This window comes from Trematosphaeria pertusa (assembly GCF_010094035.1).
Source record: "Trematosphaeria pertusa strain CBS 122368 unplaced genomic scaffold BU26scaffold_3, whole genome shotgun sequence".
Classification (NCBI taxonomy): domain Eukaryota; kingdom Fungi; phylum Ascomycota; class Dothideomycetes; order Pleosporales; family Trematosphaeriaceae; genus Trematosphaeria; species Trematosphaeria pertusa.
Window position 1 is genome coordinate 1,350,248 of NW_022987214.1, and position 19,548 is coordinate 1,369,795.

A 19,548-nucleotide genomic window follows, 5' to 3' on the forward strand; every position below is an offset into this window, starting at 1 on the left:
TTCTGCCAGGATAGAGGTCGAGGAACGAGATCATGATCTTTCAGAGGCGGCTTCGGCTTGGGTTCGTCGAAATGCGCGTCGTAGACTTGATGCGGGCCCCCTGAACGCAACACCTCCTCGGCGCGAACGTTCATCTCCTGATACTGATCTGCTAACAGGTCATGATAATCCTGCGAAAAGCTTAACTGTCGCGTCTTGTCGTCCATTTCGGTATCCTCCCAGCTATCATCAGCCAAGGGGCTTCCCTTATTCAAGGCCCGCAGCTTCTTGCCCCGGAGGTATTGCCTATCAGCCCGTGTCCGTTCCATATGTGATATGGAGTCCGGACTATACGTTCTATTTTCCAATATAACCGTCTGCTGTGTTGGCGAACCGATCCCGAGAGCAGCGAAAGCTTTCTGGTTGGTAGAGGCATTTGAAGTAATTGATGTTTTGCCAGAATTGGCGGGCGAGGCCGTGCTATAGCGGAGGTCCAGGTCGGAGATCGCCCTGTTTCCCATAGCAGGCGAGTTGTTCATGCTTCGCTGCTCTGGTGAAGGGACTTTGTTGTCCACCCTGCTATTGGGCGCTGGAGGCACAGGCAGAGGGGATCTAGGAGGGCTGCGTGGTGGGCCAAGATCGGTGTTTCCGTTTTGACGCTCGTAGATTGGCAACAGTCGAGATGATTGTGGAGGGGGGGAGCCCAGCCACGAAATTGGATCCATGCTCAACCCTGATGTATCTGGAGATGGTTCCGGTAGAAGCGGGGAATACGTTCGGGTCGCCGGGATAGGTGGTGACGGAAGAGGTTCTTTTGCGTCCGTACTATTGTTATACCACTCCGCTGGCGCCTTCCAGGAAGCTACACTAAAATTCCTTCCCGCAGAAGCCGCAGAGGCGGGTGACGGAGTTGACGCTGGAGTTGACGACGTGTTTTTCTTGAGTGATGGCCTCTCTTTCCTGGGCGACGGGGTCGGTGGCAAAGGCTTCTGCGCGGCAGTCGGGTACGGCGGGACGGTTCGAATGAAAGACTTGAAGGACGGAATTGGCCGTTCCATGCCCTCAAGGGACGAGGACGATATGTTGTCCTGCTTGAACGGAGACCGCATATGGCCTTCTCCGGTTCGATTCATACCTTCGTCGTTGCGAGCAGCAGAAAGGACGAAGAGATCAACATACTTCGCCATGAAGTCCTTCTAGAAGGCTTTTGGAAACAAAGAGAACGGAGCAAGCACGTGGCGGGAGGTCGTAAGCGGCAATGTCGAGAGAATCCCTGGATTTAGACAAAGACATGATGGGGGAAGCGGTTCCTTTGAGGAATGTAAGGCTACGCATGCAGCGCCCGTCCTCACTTGCTGGAATGTGTGGCCGACACATTGCGCGGCGATTGATAAGATAGCATGGACATGGTCTCCTCCCGCAAAAATCCAAACGAATGGGTGCGTGTGGTATAGCAGAGAGTTTCATGGATACGAGAACCCAGCACAGGATTGACGCGGGGCAAGGCTGTGATGTAGGAATGACATGACGACTGCAGGTTCAAATAGCGCTAGTATAGAAACATGCAGGTGCAGAAGTACTGTACAAGACAGCCTCTTAAGTTGATAAAAACGACGGGAACGACAGGAACGACGAGGATGAGGGGATCAGAGGTAGAAGACTAGTGAGCGATGAGGAAAACAGAGGTTGCAGCTGAACGCATGGTGGTAGTGGTCCGCATTCAGCAAGCCAAGCCGACGAGGCTGGAAGGCACGAGGCTGGCTGACGGACTCGCGCATTCACGTCGCATTTCGGGAGCAGACGTCTACGCACCAAAGCCGCATCAACAATGGCTTTCGGCAACTAGTCACTCTCGAGTATATTGCGGGTGGGCATCGGGCAGGTTCGGTACGGCCGAAGCCCTCGGAATTCTTAGGCCAGCGAGTCGGCGCAACATTCCGCCGCTGAGCCCTACGGAATGACTGATCAAGGCCGCCATTGCGCATGCACGATCGCTGCGAATTGCACCGCGCCGGGCACATGTAGACCTCAAGGCCCGTAGGCTTGCATAACAGAGGCTTGATTACCTACTTAGGGATTAGTCAATGTGCCCGACATCCGTTTTTCAGCCAGCTTCGCATACGGCTGAACGAGTGCCCGGAGCGATTCCTTTTCGTAGGGCTGGTATCCACAACGTTATGTTGTTCATCCGAGGGCACCATGTGGGCTCGTCCGGTGTAGTCGTCGTAACATCGAGCTGGCTGTATATCTAGGCTGCTGTCCGCCTACCATGGCATCCCAGAACAGCACCAAGATCTTCTCCAGCTTCCAACAGCGAACAGTACCTTTCCGCATTTGTATTCAAGGATCTCTTTGGCAGTTTCCTGTCTTCTGGCTCCTAGCGGCGGAAATTCGTCATGGCGACCCCTTCCTCAGTGTCCCTTTCAGAGGGACCGAAATTGGAAATCCCTGAGATACTACCCTCCGCGGCACCAAACCAAGACTCTGTCTCCGAGAAGTCACAAGAGTCATCAGAGTCGACCTTCAATCCAGGATGGCGGTTCCTGGCTGCATTCGCCAGTCTTTCCGTCATCACACTGATGGCGGCTCTAGACGCGACCTCGATATCCGTGGCTCTTCCAGTAAGTATCGCGCGAGCAGATGTTTAATCGGGTAACTGACGTTGACTAGATCATGGCCCGGCTTCTAGGTGGCTCCGCCATTGAAGCATTCTGGAGTGGCACCAGTTTCCTCCTGACATCGACCGTCTTCCAGCCCGTCCTTGGCTCTTTCTCCCACATCTTCGGACGCAAGCCTCTGATCTATCTCAGCTTGGTCCTTTTCGCAGCGGGTGCAATCATTGCGGCCTTAGCGAATAACTTCACCGTCATCTTGGTCGGTCGAAGCATCCAAGGTGTGGGTGGCGGAGGCATCATTGCCCTCACGGAAATCGTTGTCACTGATATGGTCCCCTTAAGAGAGCGGGGAAAGTGGTTCAGTTTGATATCTGGGATGTGGGCGATTGGTACCGTAGCAGGGCCACTGCTTGGTAAGTCAGCGTTCAAGAAATGGCGGACTTTGCTAACTCGCTTCCAGGTGGTGGCTTCTCTCAGAACGTCTCCTGGCGCTGGGTCTTCTGGATCAATCTCCCGTTCATCGGTATCGGCGGCATCATGATTACGCTCTTCCTCAAGCTCAACTACAAGACGAGCTCCTTCATCGCCAAGCTACGACGGGTCGACTGGGTCGGGATGGTCCTGTTTCTTGGATCGACAACGGGCTTTCTCATTCCCATTACATGGGGTGGAGTGCAGTACCCATGGGATTCCTGGAGGACGCTTGTTCCGATGCTTGTCAGCGCGGCAGGCCTCGTGGCTTTCGTCATCCACCAGGAATATATCGCGCCCGAGCCTCTTATCCGAACGAGTGTGTTCAAGAATACTACAGCGGCGGTAACCTACCTCGAGACGGTCATCCATGGCATCATTCTTTGGTCTGTTTTGTACTACCTTCCCCTCTACTATGAGGCCGTCAAGGGAATGACCCCCATCGTGGCCGGCATCGCTCTCTTCCCGCAGACCTTCACGGTTGCGCCGGCGGCTATGGTACGTAGAAACCCGCTCTAATCGAATCACTCAGCATACTAACTGAGCGCCAGATTGTTGGAGCCACCATCGCAAAGACGGGCAAATACCGCTGGGCGATTTGGGCGGGATGGTTTCTCACAACCTTTGGAATGGGTCTTCTCATCTTACTTAAGCCTGACACCACGACTGTCGAGTGGATCTTCCTCAATCTTGTCGGCGGACTCGGAACCGGCATGCTGTTCCCCGCGATGGCCATTGCGACGCAAGCCTCCGCCATGAGCAAAGACCAGGCCTACGCCTCGAACATCTTCTCCTTCCTACGTGCCTTTGGACAAACAATAGGCGTCGCCATCGGCGGCGTGATCTTCCAGAACCAGATGAAAAAGAAGATGCTCACGTTCCCTCTGCTCGCCGACAAGGCGGCCGAGTACTCAAAGGATGCGGCTGGTCTGGTCGAAATCATTAAGGCTTTACCTGCGGGTGAGATGAAAGACCAGCTGCGCGAGAGCTACACGGATGCGCTTAAGTACATATGGATCGTTATGACGGTCTTCGCGGCAGTCGCGCTCATTGCGAGCGCCTTTACGAAAGCGTATCCCCTGGATCGAGCACTGGAGACGGAACAGGGGTTCAAGGAAAAGAGGAGGTCGAAGGATGTAGAGCAGGAGGCACAGTAAGGCGGGCACGCGGTGTCGTACAAACGGGTGTGCCACCGGACGGGTCGATTTCCTTCCTTCTGCATATCGCATCAGCGCGGCGTTGGATATAGAGCGGTTGATTTCATGGAAGGATGGCTGAATGGGCATGGATGTACTGATACCTTAGAAGATAGATGGGATGGTCCGACCCGACTCTGGATACTTAATGTTTAGTCCTGTACTTTTGGGTGTTCTCGAAGATATAGCTTCGTGAAGTGTCCGCTCGCCTAAATATCTGTGCAACACCAGCCTGATTACTTACCTGCCAGCCTCAAATGGATCCCGAATTGATCCTTTTCGGCTCTTTATCGGACTGCGCAAACCGTCAGATCCGTGTCCAAGCGCCGAGATGCAACGGCGCCGTCAAGAGCTCCAAATTTGGAACAGGTCGCAAATCTCCCGAGGTGTATCATGAGCTCGTGTAGCACGTCACTCTAGGCGCGATGAGCGTTGAACATCGCATCCTCGCGTTGTCTAGACTGCGCCCGGGTCTCTCGGGAAGATTTGTCGAATGACGGGCAGCAGAGAAAAGCTGATTGCTTATTTAGGTAAAGCAGCAGCGTGTCTCGAGTCTCAGGTTGCGAGGTCAAGAACGGCAGGGGGGTGTGAAACAGCCGTCGGAGGTCGTAAGCAGGGGCTTGGTGGACTGCGCGTGGATGCACCCTTGCGGATGACGATGGTGGTGACGCTGCGATCTACTGACAGCGAACCCGCGTCCATAACTGCAGAAATATAGCTGCAAAGTGAAGAGTATGATGTAGAAGAAATACAAATGTTGGACAACTTATCGGGCGCGGAGTAGATGGATGGGGCAGGCAGAGCTGCTGAATCGGAGCGCATTACCGTGGTCTGCCTCAGTCATCAGGCAAAACGGCGAGAGTCTCGCAATTGAAGATTGTCGAGCAGAAGGGCTGGTGGTGGAGCGGGATGATGGCGTGGACTGTCTCGCACGCACGCCGCCTGGATGACCCTCGCCATGCTCGAGGTCTCTCACTGCCGCGACTGTCGCACGCGTTGGCATCAGCGCCCGCGTGCCAGATTGGTCGGGCTGCGAGGAGAGTCGGAATCTTGCTCGACGCGAGGAGTGAGGTCGCGATGATGGAATACAAGACATGGTGTGCCTCCGGGTCGCTCGTCATGGCCGTGGTGTCACCCCAGCCACGACGAGTGCTCGGCGCGCGTCGTGAAGATTAATTGGACGCAGGAGGTTCGCCTGGGTGTACGGAGGAGCAGATCAGGGACCGGGGAGCGGCCGATCGCCAGCCAGCGTGTGCGACCGCGGTCTGCTCTCGCGATGACTGTAAATAGCGCTGGAGGACTGCGTGGGTCGTTGGTTTCGTTCACCAGACTGCGATTGCCCTTGAGCGCGGTGAATTGGGACGTGCCGCGCTGTCGAGTGGTGTTCACCGTTGCCGTGCTGTGCGCGCGACAAGCTTTTGCTAGTGGCTAGCGCAAATTGTGACGGCCGTCGGCGCGTGCCATTGGTTCGCGGGACAACAGTCGCTCCTGCCGCTTCATCTCGCCGTTCCCGACGCAGCAAGCACCCCCGGCGTGCTCCTGCTCCTCGAGCGCTCGCCAGACTCCTTGCCGTCCGTCAACACCCTCGCAAGCCTCCCGCGAGCTCTCTCTGACTCTTTAATCCTGCGCTCTTCCTCACCTCAGTCATTCGTTTCAGGCGCAGCCACCGCTGCCAAATCGACCGCCTTCCTGCAGGCACTGCCAAGGCATCCGCTTGCCAGACGCTCCCCGGCAGCTCCTGACCCGCCGCAACGCCAATCGGGACGCGACCACGCCCTCTACGCCAGCGCGGGTGTGCCTGCCTCGAATCCAAGCCCGCCGATTCTTTTGGCGGTTTGGCCATGTCTGGGGCCACCTCCCGCTGACACTCGACTCCAACGCTCCTCTATCCCATCGCTATTCTTCCGACACCACCGACTCGTCGCCCGCCGCTGGCCATGAGGGAGCCCTTCTCCTCGCTGCTGGCGTCGCGGGCTGGCAAGCTCGCACTTTCGCTACTTCTCGCATCACCCCGACTAATACCAGGAACGCGCGCGTTCAACTTCCCATCCATACCCTCCCCTAATCTCAACCTCGACGACCTCGGCCGCGTGGCCTTTGCCGGCGACTTCGACTCAATATCGCTGTACCAGTTCGAGGGCCAGACTGAACAGCCCTCCGGCCTCAATGGCGCCCTCCTATCGCGATTCCCGAATGGCGTGTTTACCGCCATACAGGATACGGATGGCGACGTCAAGGCCATGTGCGCCTACCAGAGCGGCGGTAGTCTCAAGGGCATTGTGTTTGGCGGAAACTTTACGAGCGTTGATGGTCAGCACACGCCCGGTGGCATCGCAATGCTCAACCCGAGCGACGGCACCGTGAGCCCAGTAGAAGGATTGAACGGATCCGTCAGCGCATTGCTCTGCGATCCGGATCGGGGCCAGGTCTACATCGGAGGCTCCTTCAGTGGCGGTAATTCATCCAACGCCATCATCTGGAAAGACGCTTGGAACAACATGCCCTTCCAGGGTTTCAACGGACCCGTGCACTCTATCATCCGAGCGCCGAATGACAAGATCGTATTTGGCGGAGAGTTCAACGGCATAGGCGGCAATTCGAGCGGCAGAGCCGAGAATAACACTCAGGTGCTACCCGTTGGATCTGCTAACATCACGGCGCAAACCAGCTCTGGACGGCCTGGCCTAACTGATCCTAAGAGTATCGTCTGCAAGGCAGATCCGGACACCGAAGGCACCGGTGCTACATGGCTGCTGGCCGATAATACTGCCGGCTTCTGGCGAGCCGACTTCGGCTTCGGATTCAATCCAACAAAACTGCGACTACATAACACCAAGTTTGAAGGCCGCGGCACAAAGACCTGGCGCTACACCGCGCTTCCCCTTGGCGGCATTATGAACTTTACCTATGTCGACCCCTCCACTGGACAACAGGCCTTTTGCGACGCTCGATGCCCGTTGCCGGAGGGCAACACTACTGCTCAGGAGTTCTTCTTCGTCAACACTGTCGGCATGAATGCCTTCAAAATTGATATCTCCGACTGGTATGGAGCCGGGGGTGGTCTCAATGGCATCGAGCTCTCGCAAACTGGCAAGTAGATCCCCCCGCACTACACTGAGTCCCTGCTAACAATCACAGATATCTACACGTATGCCATCAGTGACTTCAATGAGCCAACGTGCGGAGGAGCCACAACTGGTGCATCGGCCACTCAGACAGGACCCTGGGTCGTCACACCATCCCATGACAGCAATTCCCAATACCTCACTGCGACGTTGCAAACGAATAACATCCAACCCAATACAACAAACGTCGTCTTTTTACCCGACATTAAACAATCTGGGAACTATTCGATCACTGTATACACCCCAGGGTGCCGCGGTGATGACACCTGCACGACACGCGGAAGGGTCAACATGACCGGATCCATGTTTCGGTCAACGACTGAGTCGGACACGCCCACCAGCACCGTCCTTTTCCAGACCAACGAGTTCGACAAGTATGATGAAATCTACAATGGATATGTCGACGCAACTGATGGCTTTCGTCCGTCAATCACGCTAGCTCCTGTGCCAGGCGATGCTGGAAGCAACGGCGTTTTGACGATAGTTGCACAGAGAATTCGGTTCCAGCTTAAAGTGGCCTCCTCTGGAGATTTGAATGGGCTCTTCGAGTACGATCCAGAGCAGCAAAACGTTCAAGAAACGGACTTCGCCGACTCGGTCATCGATGCGGCTGGCGCGAGTCTGAGCCCCCAAGACAACGCAATTGTCACTTCTCTTGCGGCATCCAGCGATAAGCTCTATGTTGGCGGCAATTTCTCCTCGAATGACGGACGGAACAATATCTTTTCGATTAGTCGCGACGCTACCGGCCCAACGACACTGAAAGGAAATGGTCTCAACAGCCAAGTAATGACCCTGTTCCAGAATGGCAGTACCATCTACGTCGGAGGCAACTTCACGAACACCCAGGACAACGGGAACCCTGGCCTTAACGGCGTGGCCGCCTACGACAACGACAACGATCAATGGACAGCCCTTGGTGCGGGTGTGGATGGCGTTGTGATGTATATCGTGCCTCTCGCTCTGAACATCACCGGCAATACGCCAGAGCAAGTTCTTGCGATCAGCGGTTTCTTCGATCGTGTCAACGGCTTCGGCAACAATGCAGCTTTTTCCGCCGAGAACTTTGCAATTTGGGTACCTTCGCAGAACAATTGGCTGCACAACTTGAACGCCCAGACAATATCGATTCAGGGTAGCTTGATGACGTTTGTCGACATCCCGGGAGCAGATCGGCTGTTCGCTGGTGCTGTCTCTTCCCAAGCCCTCGGTGCGAGCGGTGCTGCCGCTCTGGCAGACAGCGACGCTCTATCGCTTGAAGGCTTCGGGGTGAATATTCAGGCTCAGCAACAGCAGACGTCGCTGCAAAAGCGATCATTGACTGACGATCAGAACCTGACTACAATTGGGATTGTCACTGCTACGTTCTACAAGGAAAATGACATGAACAAGACAATCTTTGCGGGCCACTTCGCGGCAACTGGATCCGATGGTCAAAACATAACCAATGTTCTTATCATTGATGGAAAGGACTCGGACAAGGTCACTGGATTTGGCGAAGAGGTGGACGCTAACTCCACGTTCGCGACGCTCGCAGTGCTCGACAATATTCTCTATGCTGGCGGTGTAGCCACTGGGGTTATCAATAACAACAGGGTTGCCGGTGTGGTGGCCTATGATCTCTCGGCCAACAAGTTCGGGAGCACGCAGCCACTCGCACTTCAAGGAACAAACGTCACCGTCAATGCCATTGCTCCCAGGCCGAAGTCGAAGGATGTCTATGTCGCTGGAAGATTCCAATCTGCTGGCGCTTTGAGCTGCCCCTCGGTTTGCATCTGGAACACGGAGCGCAACCAGTGGATCAGTCCGGGCGGTGACCTCTCAGGTGTCGCCACTTCTCTGACGTGGATCTCAAACACGAAGCTACTCATTTCAGGAAATCTGACCACCGGCAGCAATACGACGAATGTCTTCCTGTATGATTCCAGCAACAGCCAGTTTCAGGCAATTACCGGCGCTAGCGATCTTCCCGGTCCGGTAACTGCTCTCTGTCCAGCCAACTCTGACGGTACACAATTCTGGGCTGCTGGTCAGAGCAGCGACGGATCCGCGTTCCTTCAGCGATTCGATGGCAGCAAGTGGCTTCCTGTCAATGGCCAGTTTGGCCAGGGCACCGATATCCGTGGCATTCAAGTGCTCCCCCTGTCGAAGAACCACGACAAGTCCGACCTTATCGATCAAGACCAGGACCTGCTCCTCCTTGGACAGATCAACATTACGAACTTCGGGACGGCGTCTGGAGCTCTCTTTAACGGCACTACACTGGTTCCGTTCCTCCTTTCCACGACGGCGCAGAACACTCCTGGTAGCTTGTCGCAGGTCTTCGTGGAGAACCCCCAGTCCTTCTTTAACGGAGGAGGTAAGTCACTCGTAGCACCCAAACCAGTTCGAGCAGCTGGCTAACACACAAACAGGAAAGCATCTTGCACTTGGCTTCGTCGTCCTCATCGCCCTCGCAATCGCCCTTGCGCTCACTTTCCTGCTTGTCGTCGCCGGTATCGTCGTCGAATGGTACCGCAAGAAGTCGCAGGGTTATTCCCTTGCGCCCACCTCATACACCGACCGCATGGGGAACGTGGGCCGCGTGCCTCCGGAACAACTCTTCGGTACGCTCTCCGGGCCACGGGCTCCAGCGATATGACCAAGAGCGCGTGACGGCGGAGATGAAGATATACTACGAAATTTGTACAAAGTCATCCCAGATGTGAACGGTAGGATACCCTAATGGGACCCACGGCCTGACCACAGTTCGATGTTGCCTCGTCACACGATAGGCGGCCATACCTTCGATTCTCGTCGATCCCTTTTGCGAACTTGTTCATATGACGGCCTTTCTACCATGTTATCCTTTTGCATGGCTGGCGTTTTCTCTTCTGTCGCCCTGCACGAGGGCCACTTCGAGCGCTCCCTCGTTCAAAAGCATTGCATGCGCAGGATACCATTTCCCTTTCTTTTTCGCTTGACCACGGCCGAGGCGGGGCCTAGATAATGGGTGGTTTTGGTTGCGAGCGTGGAGTGATGGAGTGAAAGGAATGAGCGTGAAGGCCTTTTCTTTTCAGGGTTGGTATGCTAACTACCCGACTTTCTGTCTGTTCTTCTCTTTTTGATACCACCACTGGCTGGTTGCTGAATGCACAGCCTACTTTTCATTATGTCAATTCTCCTTCGTGCGGCGTTTTGCCTTCGATCCCGAACTCTGTACTGACGTAATGTGTACTCTCTACTGGCGAGTGAGTGAGGACTGGGACCTAATGATGGGGAAGTGGGGCGCCACGTGCGAGTCGCGTGGCAGGCGCGTGGGGAGGGAAAGTGAAAGCGCGATGGAGCGGTGGGGAAAGGAAAGCAGTGAAGCGATAGACGGAATGTAAATTTAGGGTGTATTTAGCGAAGTGTGGGAGCCAAAGGCTAGGATAGGATAGTTCAAGCAGGAAGATAACTGTGTAGTTCAGATGCTAGCCTTTGGGCACTGGTTTGCTTGTGACGTTGTCCCTAAGCCCAGAGCGTGGTCGGGGTCATTTTGAACCCGTGCTATAGTAACGTTGGTAAGTACCCCCATCTGTCGCCTTTCTAGTCTCCGGACTCATGCTGAGCTTGCTGCCGACCGGCTCTATTGGTCGAACTCCCTTCCCCTTCACGCACCGCTCGGTCTTCAAAAACGATAGTTAAGATCTGCCCCCTCGCTCCCTCGCGTTCTCGAATCTTCCTCTCAATGCATTCGCTGTAGCCTTGAGCCGTGCCCCTAGTTACCCTCCCCGTTTCCAGCGCGTCACGCATGACAATCCCCGGAATAATCAATGTCTTCAGGCCAGGAAACATCTTCGTAAACAATGGATTCGTAGGCTCCGGCTTACCGACATCCGCCGAATAGTCCAACGGCACCGTGCTGAAGTATGTATTATAGCAGAGATCGTTGTCGACGTACACGCTTCGAACGGCCTGGCGCAGCCGCGGATAGCATGAGAGGTGTTCGGCCCACGAGCGCATAGCCATCGGGGTCTGGAAGACGAAGGTGTTGAGCGAGTATGCGAGGGCGGAGGTCTCGGCGAAGATTTGGCGCGATACTTCGAGAAGGTGGAATGCGGATTTGCGTCTGGCGGCGCTGCCGCTGACGGGTCGCATGTCGAGGACCTCGCTCCCCAGGATTAGCCAGGGTTCGGGAGGGTCTGTGGGCTCTACGCTCCGGCCGTAGATGTAGACTCTTTGGCCTCCGAGTGCGAGTTCCCAGATCATATTACGGAGCTCTGCGGGAAGACAGAGAAGGGGAGAGGTTGTGGCGTTGTGTTCGTAACTGCGGAGGCGTTAGCGGATCCCGGGCAGCCTTTGGAGTATGTATGGAACCTACATGGCTACTAGATGGGCGGGGATCTCCGCCTGGCTGACCATTATGCCATTGCCTGATCTGCTGACGGGAGTGGCTGTTGCAGTCTTCCCGTTGCTGGACTGTCTCCCTTCACTCATGTTGCGCGAATGGAACACAGAGTGGAGCTGCGGTTTGTCGCGCACTTTGCGATGCCCGACCCAAGGCTTGCGGCTCTGCGTGCAAACCCGGGAATGGTGTGGGGGTTGAAGAGGAGAGAGTGTGGAGGTGCGGAGTCGAGAAGAAAGTAGGAGGTGAAAAGTCGGAGAGGCTTGGCATATAAATAGGCAGTCGCGACGCAAACAGTCAAGTGCGACGAAAAAGGAGAGGGCTGGCGGGCGGGCAGGTGTCACAGCAGGATGGTGATGGATGTGAAAGGTTCTTAATGCCAGTCCGCGAAGAACTCCTTCGCGTATGTAGACTTTGGGAGATATCTCAGGTTCTGAGGGCTCCTTGTAAAGTGAACATACGGAGAGTAGAAACGTGGATGCACCTTCGCCTCTTACCTTCTCACCCTCAATCCCAGCTTCATATCTCTTGCATTTCTTTCTGTGCTCTCTGCATCAGCTTCCTCTGACCTCATTGTCTCGTCTAATTCGCCCCCTTGACCACGGACTCGTCAGCAAGCCTTTTGTCACTGCGCTGCATCCAACCTCCTCGTAGTCCCTCGATGCTGTAGTATCTCCAAGCCTCTCATCTCTTAACGCCCCTCGTGCCTCGATACATCCCCAAACATACAGCCTCATCAGTGAACTACTCATCGGACTAAACGTCACGAAACTTCGTAGCGCGTCGATCACCAGAGCGCGGGAAGCTATAGTACTAACCTCTACAAAGCATGTACCGCAGCAGTTAGCTCATGGGCGTATAACTAGCTGCATATTAGTTCATTGCCAAGATATCGTAGAGTTTGCTTAGCTGAATCAAGAATGGCCAGCGTGGAGCTTTCTTTTGGAACCTAAGGACGCGAACTTTGTATCTCCATAGCGATGCAGCAATTTTCGGTTATGGTGTCCCTCTCTTCTCTTAGAAATTTGAGCTTTCGACTGCCTAGATTAGGGAGATATCGCAGATTCCGATTCTCGCATTCGTACCTCCACAGGTTCTTCAACGACAACGCGTACCTGAGACATACGAGCCAAAGCGCGCACCATCTGGCTTGGTGACATGATGGGTGCAGGCAAGACTAGGCAGGCGCACTCATCCTACTGATTCCATGCCATAAAAGTGTTCATGATAACCGAGCTAGAGCACCACCGTAGCGGCGTATTTCGGTTCCTGCAGTGGCTTTTGGGACGAAGGTGTCGGTATTTGGTATTGCGTGAATTATCAAGCTCCAGGTCAAGGGCGGGCTGTTACTTGGCAGTCTGCAAGCAAATATTGAATGAGGCTTCCTCTTGCCCAATGACTCGGGCTGTACTGATCATGCGCCTCGCTGACTTTACACCGTGGCCATCATCAGACAGTAGCAGCCTAGCTGCTTGCTTGGCTTATCGAAGGTTGAGTTGATCAGGGGTAGGCACAAATGTCCCGATGTAGGATCGAAGATCGAAAGTGCGGTATTCGACCGTTAGATTGTAAGAATCCGGAGATTGAGCGGGCACAAGGACTGGGATATCATTCGACACAAGGACTGCCTGCTCCTAATTAGGACAGAAGAACGATAGTCCCATCGAAACGGGTTTCGAAAGATCGGGAGCTGGGGCGGATGCTTGGCATAGCGAGAGTCTAGATGCACCTTCGATCAGCCCTTCCGGGGGAGACGCGCTGATACGGGAAATCTCAGGGATCTCTCGTCTTGGCGCATCTGGTTTAGGCATCAGACGAAAATGAAGCTTTACAAAGCTTTAGTCCCGAGGACCAGGTTGGGTATACCAGCACGCGGATCCGACAGGCGGTGACTTTGGTGTCAGACGGCCTTACCTAGTCTGTTAAGCTACTCTTCACCAGACTTCGGAGGCATTCTGTTGACCAACTATCCAGGGTAAATGTAAGAGCTAGGATCGTTGCCGGTCTTGTCTCTGCAGATATCCATGGATGTAAAGAAACGACCCGGGAACAACTCGTGTTAACGCTAATCCCCAGTCGGCCGCGACGATGGGGATGACGGCGGTTCTGATCGAATCCCACGGACACTGCTAGGTCCTTTGAGGGTGCCACCTCCAGAAGGCGGCTGAAGTAAAGCGATGGGAGTGGTGACAGACTCGGGACCGCTTCGCGTAATTGGTCTAATTTTGGACGTCACGTGACAATCGGCGCTAAATGTGGAGCTAGAAGCGAGAGTTCCAGACCTTCCCATCACCTCCCACACATCCGACATCCGCTACCACGCCTGCGGCGTCCGCTATTTGCATGCCGTAGACTTTCCGCAGCCACACTCACTTCTCAGTTCTAATTTAATCCCAGAAAAGCTCCGAGGCCGACGCCATACCTCGTGTCTGGCCGATTATCAGCCTGCCACGATGCGCTCGTCTTCACCACCTACCATAGGCGTGCAATTCTATTAGGCTTTTAGTGACTTTCTGTGTGCCTCCGACTTTGGGCATCAGAGTCGATGACACTATTGTCTGTGGCATGTGTTGTCTCGTCTTGGCACGTTCAGCTGTGGCTGCTAGAGACCGCCGCGGAGTGGTAGGTTGGCGTCTCGGTTTCCTATTCTAGGTTGTCGCCTTGCTTTACCACATTCGCTCTGCTCAGCAAAATCGTCTATCCACTCATTAGCTCTTTTTCCGTATTTTCTGAGCTCACTCGGTTCCTTCGCGAGCCGAATGTCTAGGACTTTGCTCTGTACAAAGAACAATGCTGCCAGACGGGATGCTCCGTTGGCTCAATCAACAAAGCGATTCAGTATCCACATACACAACACATTGATCTCAGTCGAAGGTTTCAGTTCGCCGACATCCTAACCCAGACCCCCGACCAAGCCTTTTCCAAGAGCCTGTGTGGTGGTACATGGCTTCCCAGAACAAGTCAGATTCCTATCCGAGCTCTCTACACACTCTGATCACCCTAACATTTGCGTATAGATTCAAGCTTGCCAAGTCGCGCCCATGAATGGCTTCTACCTCTTGGAAAACACGAGAGGTGGCTTGAGCCGCATCGACGCCTGTCTAGACACCATGCATCCAAGCGAACCTGGACTTCTGTGCCAAGAAATTGCCCATTGATTCCTCGCGGTGGCATGGCTATCGGGGACCTAGGAAGGACGAGCCCTTGACCGTCTTGCATTAGTGGAGTCCAGGTCTGGTCTGAATGAGGCCGTGATGGGTCATTCAGAGCTGCACTTGTCATGGCTTTCCTCTCAATATAAAGTCCATGCCGGACGCCAGCCTACTTTTCCTTATGAGAAATTGACTCAATTCTGCTCTGGCGTTGTAGGGCGTTCTTGGTCAATCTTTAAGGCACCAGATTCCTTGACCTGCATTATGAAGAGTTATTTTTCTCTTGTGGTGGCTTCCCTTCTGGCACGGCATGTTTTTGCCGGCGACGACGAGTGGCTGAGCCCCGTGTATAAGCAAATCTTTGAAAAGCCTCTCCCCTTCCCTCCAGAGAAGAGTCCAAAAGCGTATGTCCTTTCTGGCGAAGTCTCCTTCCTATGCTGACCAGTACAGGACTTATTACAACGCAACAACGGGCCAGAGCATCGATTATTATGAGATCGACATTAAGCCATTCGAGCAGCAGGTCTACCCAGGCCTCAAGCCAGCTAAGCTCGTGGGCTATGATGGCGTGTCGCCGGGGCCAACTTTCCGCATGGAGAGAGGCCGAGAGGCTGTTGTTCGGTTCAGGAACCATGGTGACAAGGATATCTCCGTCCACCTACACGGCTCATACAGTTCGTCTCATCTTCTGTGCTATATATGCTCTATGGGTACTGACCTAGGCTAGGCCGTGCACCCTTCGATGGTTGGGCAGAGGACGTGACTAAGCCTGGGCAGTATAAGGACTACTGTAGGTCATGGTTGTCACTCGCGCACGTGACGCTGACGAAACCAGATTACCCTAACAAACAAAGCGCTCGCACTCTCTGGTATTCAAGCCCCCGGTACAAATAGTAATAGAGCTATGCTAACTTATGCGTAGTAAGCGACTCTTCCTCTCATAAGACATTGTCTTACTTGGACGTTGTGAATGTTGGCATGTGTCCAACAATTGATATTTGTACTCTATCTCTCAGAGCATGATGCTAATTGTCCCGTCATCAGGGTATCACGACCACGCCATCCACCACACGGCCGAAAACGCCTACTTCGGCCAGGCGGGATTCTACATCCTCCATGACCAAGCTGAGGACGCTCTGAAATTACCCTCCGGCAGGTACGATTTGCCTTTGGCGCTGGCATCTAAGCAGTACAACAAAGATGGCACCTTATTCAGCCCCGCCAGCGAGACTGTTTCTCTCTACGGCGACGTCATTCATGTCAACGGGGAGCCTTGGCCATACTTCAAGGTCGAACCGCGCAAGTACCGTCTTAGATGGCTGGACACTTCCATTAGCCGGGCTTTCAAGCTCACCTTCGACGATCCAAGCAACAAGAAGATCCCTTTCCATGTCATTGCCTCGGATGCCGGACTCATGACGAAGCCCGTACAGAGCGACAACCTGGAGATCGCCATGGCTGAGCGCTGGGAGATCGTAATCGACTTCAGCAACTACAAAGGCAAGAACATTACTGTCAAGAACGCACGCGACGTGCAGGCCGATGAGGACTACAACAGCTCGAACAAGGTCATGCGGTTTGTGGTCGGCAGTGAAGTCACCAGTCAGGATGGCAACGGCAATCTACCCTCGTCCCTTCGAGCTGTTCCATTCCCACCTACAAAGAGTGGTGTCGATCGCCACTTCAAGTTCGAGCGCAGCAACGGCATGTGGTGAGTGAGGTTACAGCGCGATTGGGTATGCAGTGCTAACTGGAGACACAGGATGGTAAATGGTGTCACCTTCTCCGATGTCAAGAACCGCATCCTTGCTAAGCCTGAGCGCGGCAAGGTTGAGATTTGGGAGCTTGAGAATAGCAGCGGTGGCTGGTCTCATCCGGTTCACATCCACCTTGTCGACTTCCAGATTCTCTCGCGGTCCGGTGGCCGCTCAGTCCTTCCGTACGAGAAGGAAGCCCTGAAGGATGTCGTCCTGCTTGGCAAATCAGAAACCGTACGAGTCATCGCTCGATACGCGCCATATGACGGCGTGTACATGTTCCACTGCCACAACCTCATCCATGAGGACCACGACATGATGGCTGCGTTCAATGTTACCAGCCTCGCGGACTGGGGATATCCCGAGACGACCAAGTTCATCGACCCCATGGAAGAGAAGTATCGATCCAAGGATGAGAACGACCACGACTTCGAACCAGAACACATCCAAGAGCGCCTGTACGACTTCTATATGATGGACGCGTACGATGACCCAGAAGGCCTCGAGAAGGCGCTCGAGTCGTACTGGGCCAATGGACCGCCGAAGACCACGCTGGCGACAAGTACGCGGGCTTCCGCTACGTCTGCGGCTAGGGTAGCCTCGTCGGCGATTACGAAGGCGCCCACGAGCACAAGCACGAAGAAGAATGACGATAACAAGAAGACGACCACGAAGAAGAGGAACTAATGATGTTACGAAATTTTTTTGACTAGCTCGGAAAAGGGTACATATGAGGCGTTCTGATACTGTCTTGGAAATATTATTCTACTCTATTTTGGAAGGGTATAGATGGCGTACGGGTCTGTCGCTAACGACTGGCGTAAAGCTTTAATTTAATGTTGGAGTCGAATTATAATATTGTTGAAATTTTGCAACCTCTATTGCTGCTGTTGCCTAGCATTCCTCGCTAGTCCCAGCGCATTCCTTCTCCGAGTGCGGCGGCTCTCATCCACTCTGAGACTTCCTTTCGATTATCCTATGTGAGCACGGAGGCTAGCACGGCGAGAATCCCCTTCTTAGCGCCTTATTCTATCCTTCGATGCTCCAATGGACCTAACTACATTCCTCTGTACTGCTACCCACCGCGTGCTCGCAAAACCATATCTTCCACCCTCCCCGGCGACCAGTCCGCCAGGATAGTTAAACTTTGACACAATCCTTATTTTCGTCCTGTGTAGCAGGACTCTCGGCCTAGAAACTCCGCGGCTGCCAAAGGCCTAGACCCCGTGGCTTCTTTGTGGCTCTTTCTGTGTAACCACCGCTGTTCGAACCAGCCTTGCGTAGGGCACAGCCTCGAGCAATAATGCCAAGGCAAGAGGCTGATGGAACAAAGGAATAGAGGGAAAGCCACACCTTAATGGAGCTATCATGTCATGCCCTGGTCTCTTGGCAGTCGGGTGGGTGCAGGATGGATGATCTGATCTCGCGGCGAGGAGGGGTGGCGCTTATTGCCAAGGGGATTGGAGAATATTGGAGGACGATGGGAGTTGCCGGGGTCGTTGGAGAGAAGTCGAGACGGTGTCGATGCGGGCGGAGTAGTACCGGAGGGAAGACTGAGGGGATGAAATCACATGTTCGCTCTGGTGAAGTAGGCTTAGTAAGATGGGGAAATGATGGAGGAGACCCTGGTGCGGTTGGATGTAGCTCGAGAGAAATCAGATAACAGTAGTGCTCAGAAATAGCTCCCGGAATGGTTACTCTCGGACACAGAATGGCGAGTAATTCTTAAAGCAAATTGGCTATGATGTCATACCACCTCGCATTTCACCACGTTCTTGACCATTCACTGCCATGAACTCACGTGATGGCGCGCAAACGTGCGACACCCGGGCAACCAGCGTGGAGCAAATCCAATCCATACACACTCGCCAACTCACCACATCCACTACGCCACCAACGCTCTATCCACCGTCAAGAGCATACTTATCGCCTCCTGCCCAGCAAAGTCATCATGTCGAACAACGGGCCAACCCGCTTCGAAACCGCGCTCAAGAAGTCCAAAACCTTCTTCAGCGACCTTGTCGATCGAGCCAAAACCAAAGCGAAAGGCAACAACACCAAATCGCAACACGGCAATGCCAACAACAGCGAGGGCCCCAAGCCCAAAGTCTACTCCTCCAACATGCGCGCAGTCACCCAAGAGGAGTTGGCGACCGCTCCTGACCTCGGCGCGCATGGATGGGGTGATCAGAGCTGGCAGAAAGTACGGGGGGAGCAGAGGCGCGGTACAGACCAAGCGGTGAAGGGAGCTCATGGGCGGACTGCGTCGGAGCCGGGAACTGTTAGGGGATACGGCGCGGGTTTGGGAGATGGAGCGGGAGCTCAAGCGCTGCCGCGACCGCAGGCGTATAGGAGGGTGTCGAGTACGACGGCGATATGGGGAGGGAAAACGGGCTGGTCGGTCCATCCTGCTTTCAGACTGCGCCAGGGCGATGCAGAAGACGGGAAGTGCGGGGATTGTGAGCAGTCAAGGCGCGGGCACTAGTCGGCTCAGAGTGGTAGAGAGTGGCGTGGGTTGTGCAGCTATGCCACTCTAAATGGAGGCAGAGGAATTAGCACCAGCATTCGTGGATCTGGAACAAGGGTGTCATACATACCTAAATTTTTTCCTTGTGTCGTGGCTTTTACAAGCAAAAGCCACGGCGTCGCCTCAAACGGAGCCGGGCAAACCCAAACGCGCTGCGCGACTCATATATAACCCTACGACAAACTCCAAGTCGTCCCATCTCCCTGTTATCGCGCTACCACCATGGACATGTCCTCCCCCAGCGGCAAGACCGCCGACGACGACGCCGACCACCACCCTAGGAAGCCAAGCGGTTTTACAAAGGCACTATCATCTTTCTTTAACAAGTTGATTAACAAGCGCAAGAAGAGGGGCAACGAT

General features: G+C 54.3%; 5 protein-coding genes across 5 annotated transcripts; 4 read left to right on the plus strand and 1 right to left on the minus strand.

The window, feature by feature from the left end:
• The first annotated feature begins 2,000 nt into the window (after nucleotides 1–2,000).
• BU26DRAFT_515609 (MFS general substrate transporter) lies at nucleotides 2,001–4,432 on the plus strand. Its single transcript, XM_033828119.1, has 4 exons — nucleotides 2,001–2,600; nucleotides 2,650–3,007; nucleotides 3,055–3,563; nucleotides 3,617–4,432. Exons 1-4 carry the CDS (start codon nucleotides 2,376–2,378, stop codon nucleotides 4,220–4,222), a joined length of 1,698 nt encoding a protein of 565 aa, XP_033688241.1. The 5' UTR covers nucleotides 2,001–2,375; the 3' UTR covers nucleotides 4,223–4,432.
• A 1,608-nt stretch (nucleotides 4,433–6,040) lies between these two features.
• On the plus strand, nucleotides 6,041–10,311 carry BU26DRAFT_218743 (uncharacterized protein). Its single transcript, XM_033820732.1, has 3 exons — nucleotides 6,041–7,351; nucleotides 7,400–9,745; nucleotides 9,801–10,311. Exons 1-3 carry the CDS (start codon nucleotides 6,199–6,201, stop codon nucleotides 10,025–10,027), a joined length of 3,726 nt encoding a protein of 1,241 aa, XP_033688242.1. The 5' UTR covers nucleotides 6,041–6,198; the 3' UTR covers nucleotides 10,028–10,311.
• A 642-nt stretch (nucleotides 10,312–10,953) lies between these two features.
• On the minus strand, nucleotides 10,954–11,844 carry BU26DRAFT_560563 (uncharacterized protein; the record flags this gene model as incomplete). Its single annotated transcript, XM_033832810.1, has 2 exons — nucleotides 10,954–11,674; nucleotides 11,729–11,844. 2 exons carry the CDS (start codon nucleotides 11,842–11,844, stop codon nucleotides 10,954–10,956), a joined length of 837 nt encoding a protein of 278 aa, XP_033688243.1.
• Nucleotides 11,845–15,168: 3,324 nt separating this feature from the next.
• On the plus strand, nucleotides 15,169–17,496 carry BU26DRAFT_547771 (Cupredoxin; the record flags this gene model as incomplete). Its single annotated transcript, XM_033831901.1, has 5 exons — nucleotides 15,169–15,308; nucleotides 15,355–15,578; nucleotides 15,632–15,694; nucleotides 15,949–16,615; nucleotides 16,667–17,496. The coding sequence occupies 5 exons, from the start codon at nucleotides 15,169–15,171 to the stop codon at nucleotides 17,346–17,348; spliced, it is 1,776 nt and encodes a 591-aa protein (XP_033688244.1). The 3' UTR covers nucleotides 17,349–17,496.
• A 969-nt stretch (nucleotides 17,497–18,465) lies between these two features.
• On the plus strand, nucleotides 18,466–19,146 carry BU26DRAFT_588076 (uncharacterized protein; the record flags this gene model as incomplete). The annotated part of the gene is made up of 1 exon (XM_033834706.1): nucleotides 18,466–19,146. One exon carries the CDS (start codon nucleotides 18,466–18,468, stop codon nucleotides 19,144–19,146), a length of 681 nt encoding a protein of 226 aa, XP_033688245.1.
• Between the last annotated feature and the right edge of the window lie 402 nt (nucleotides 19,147–19,548).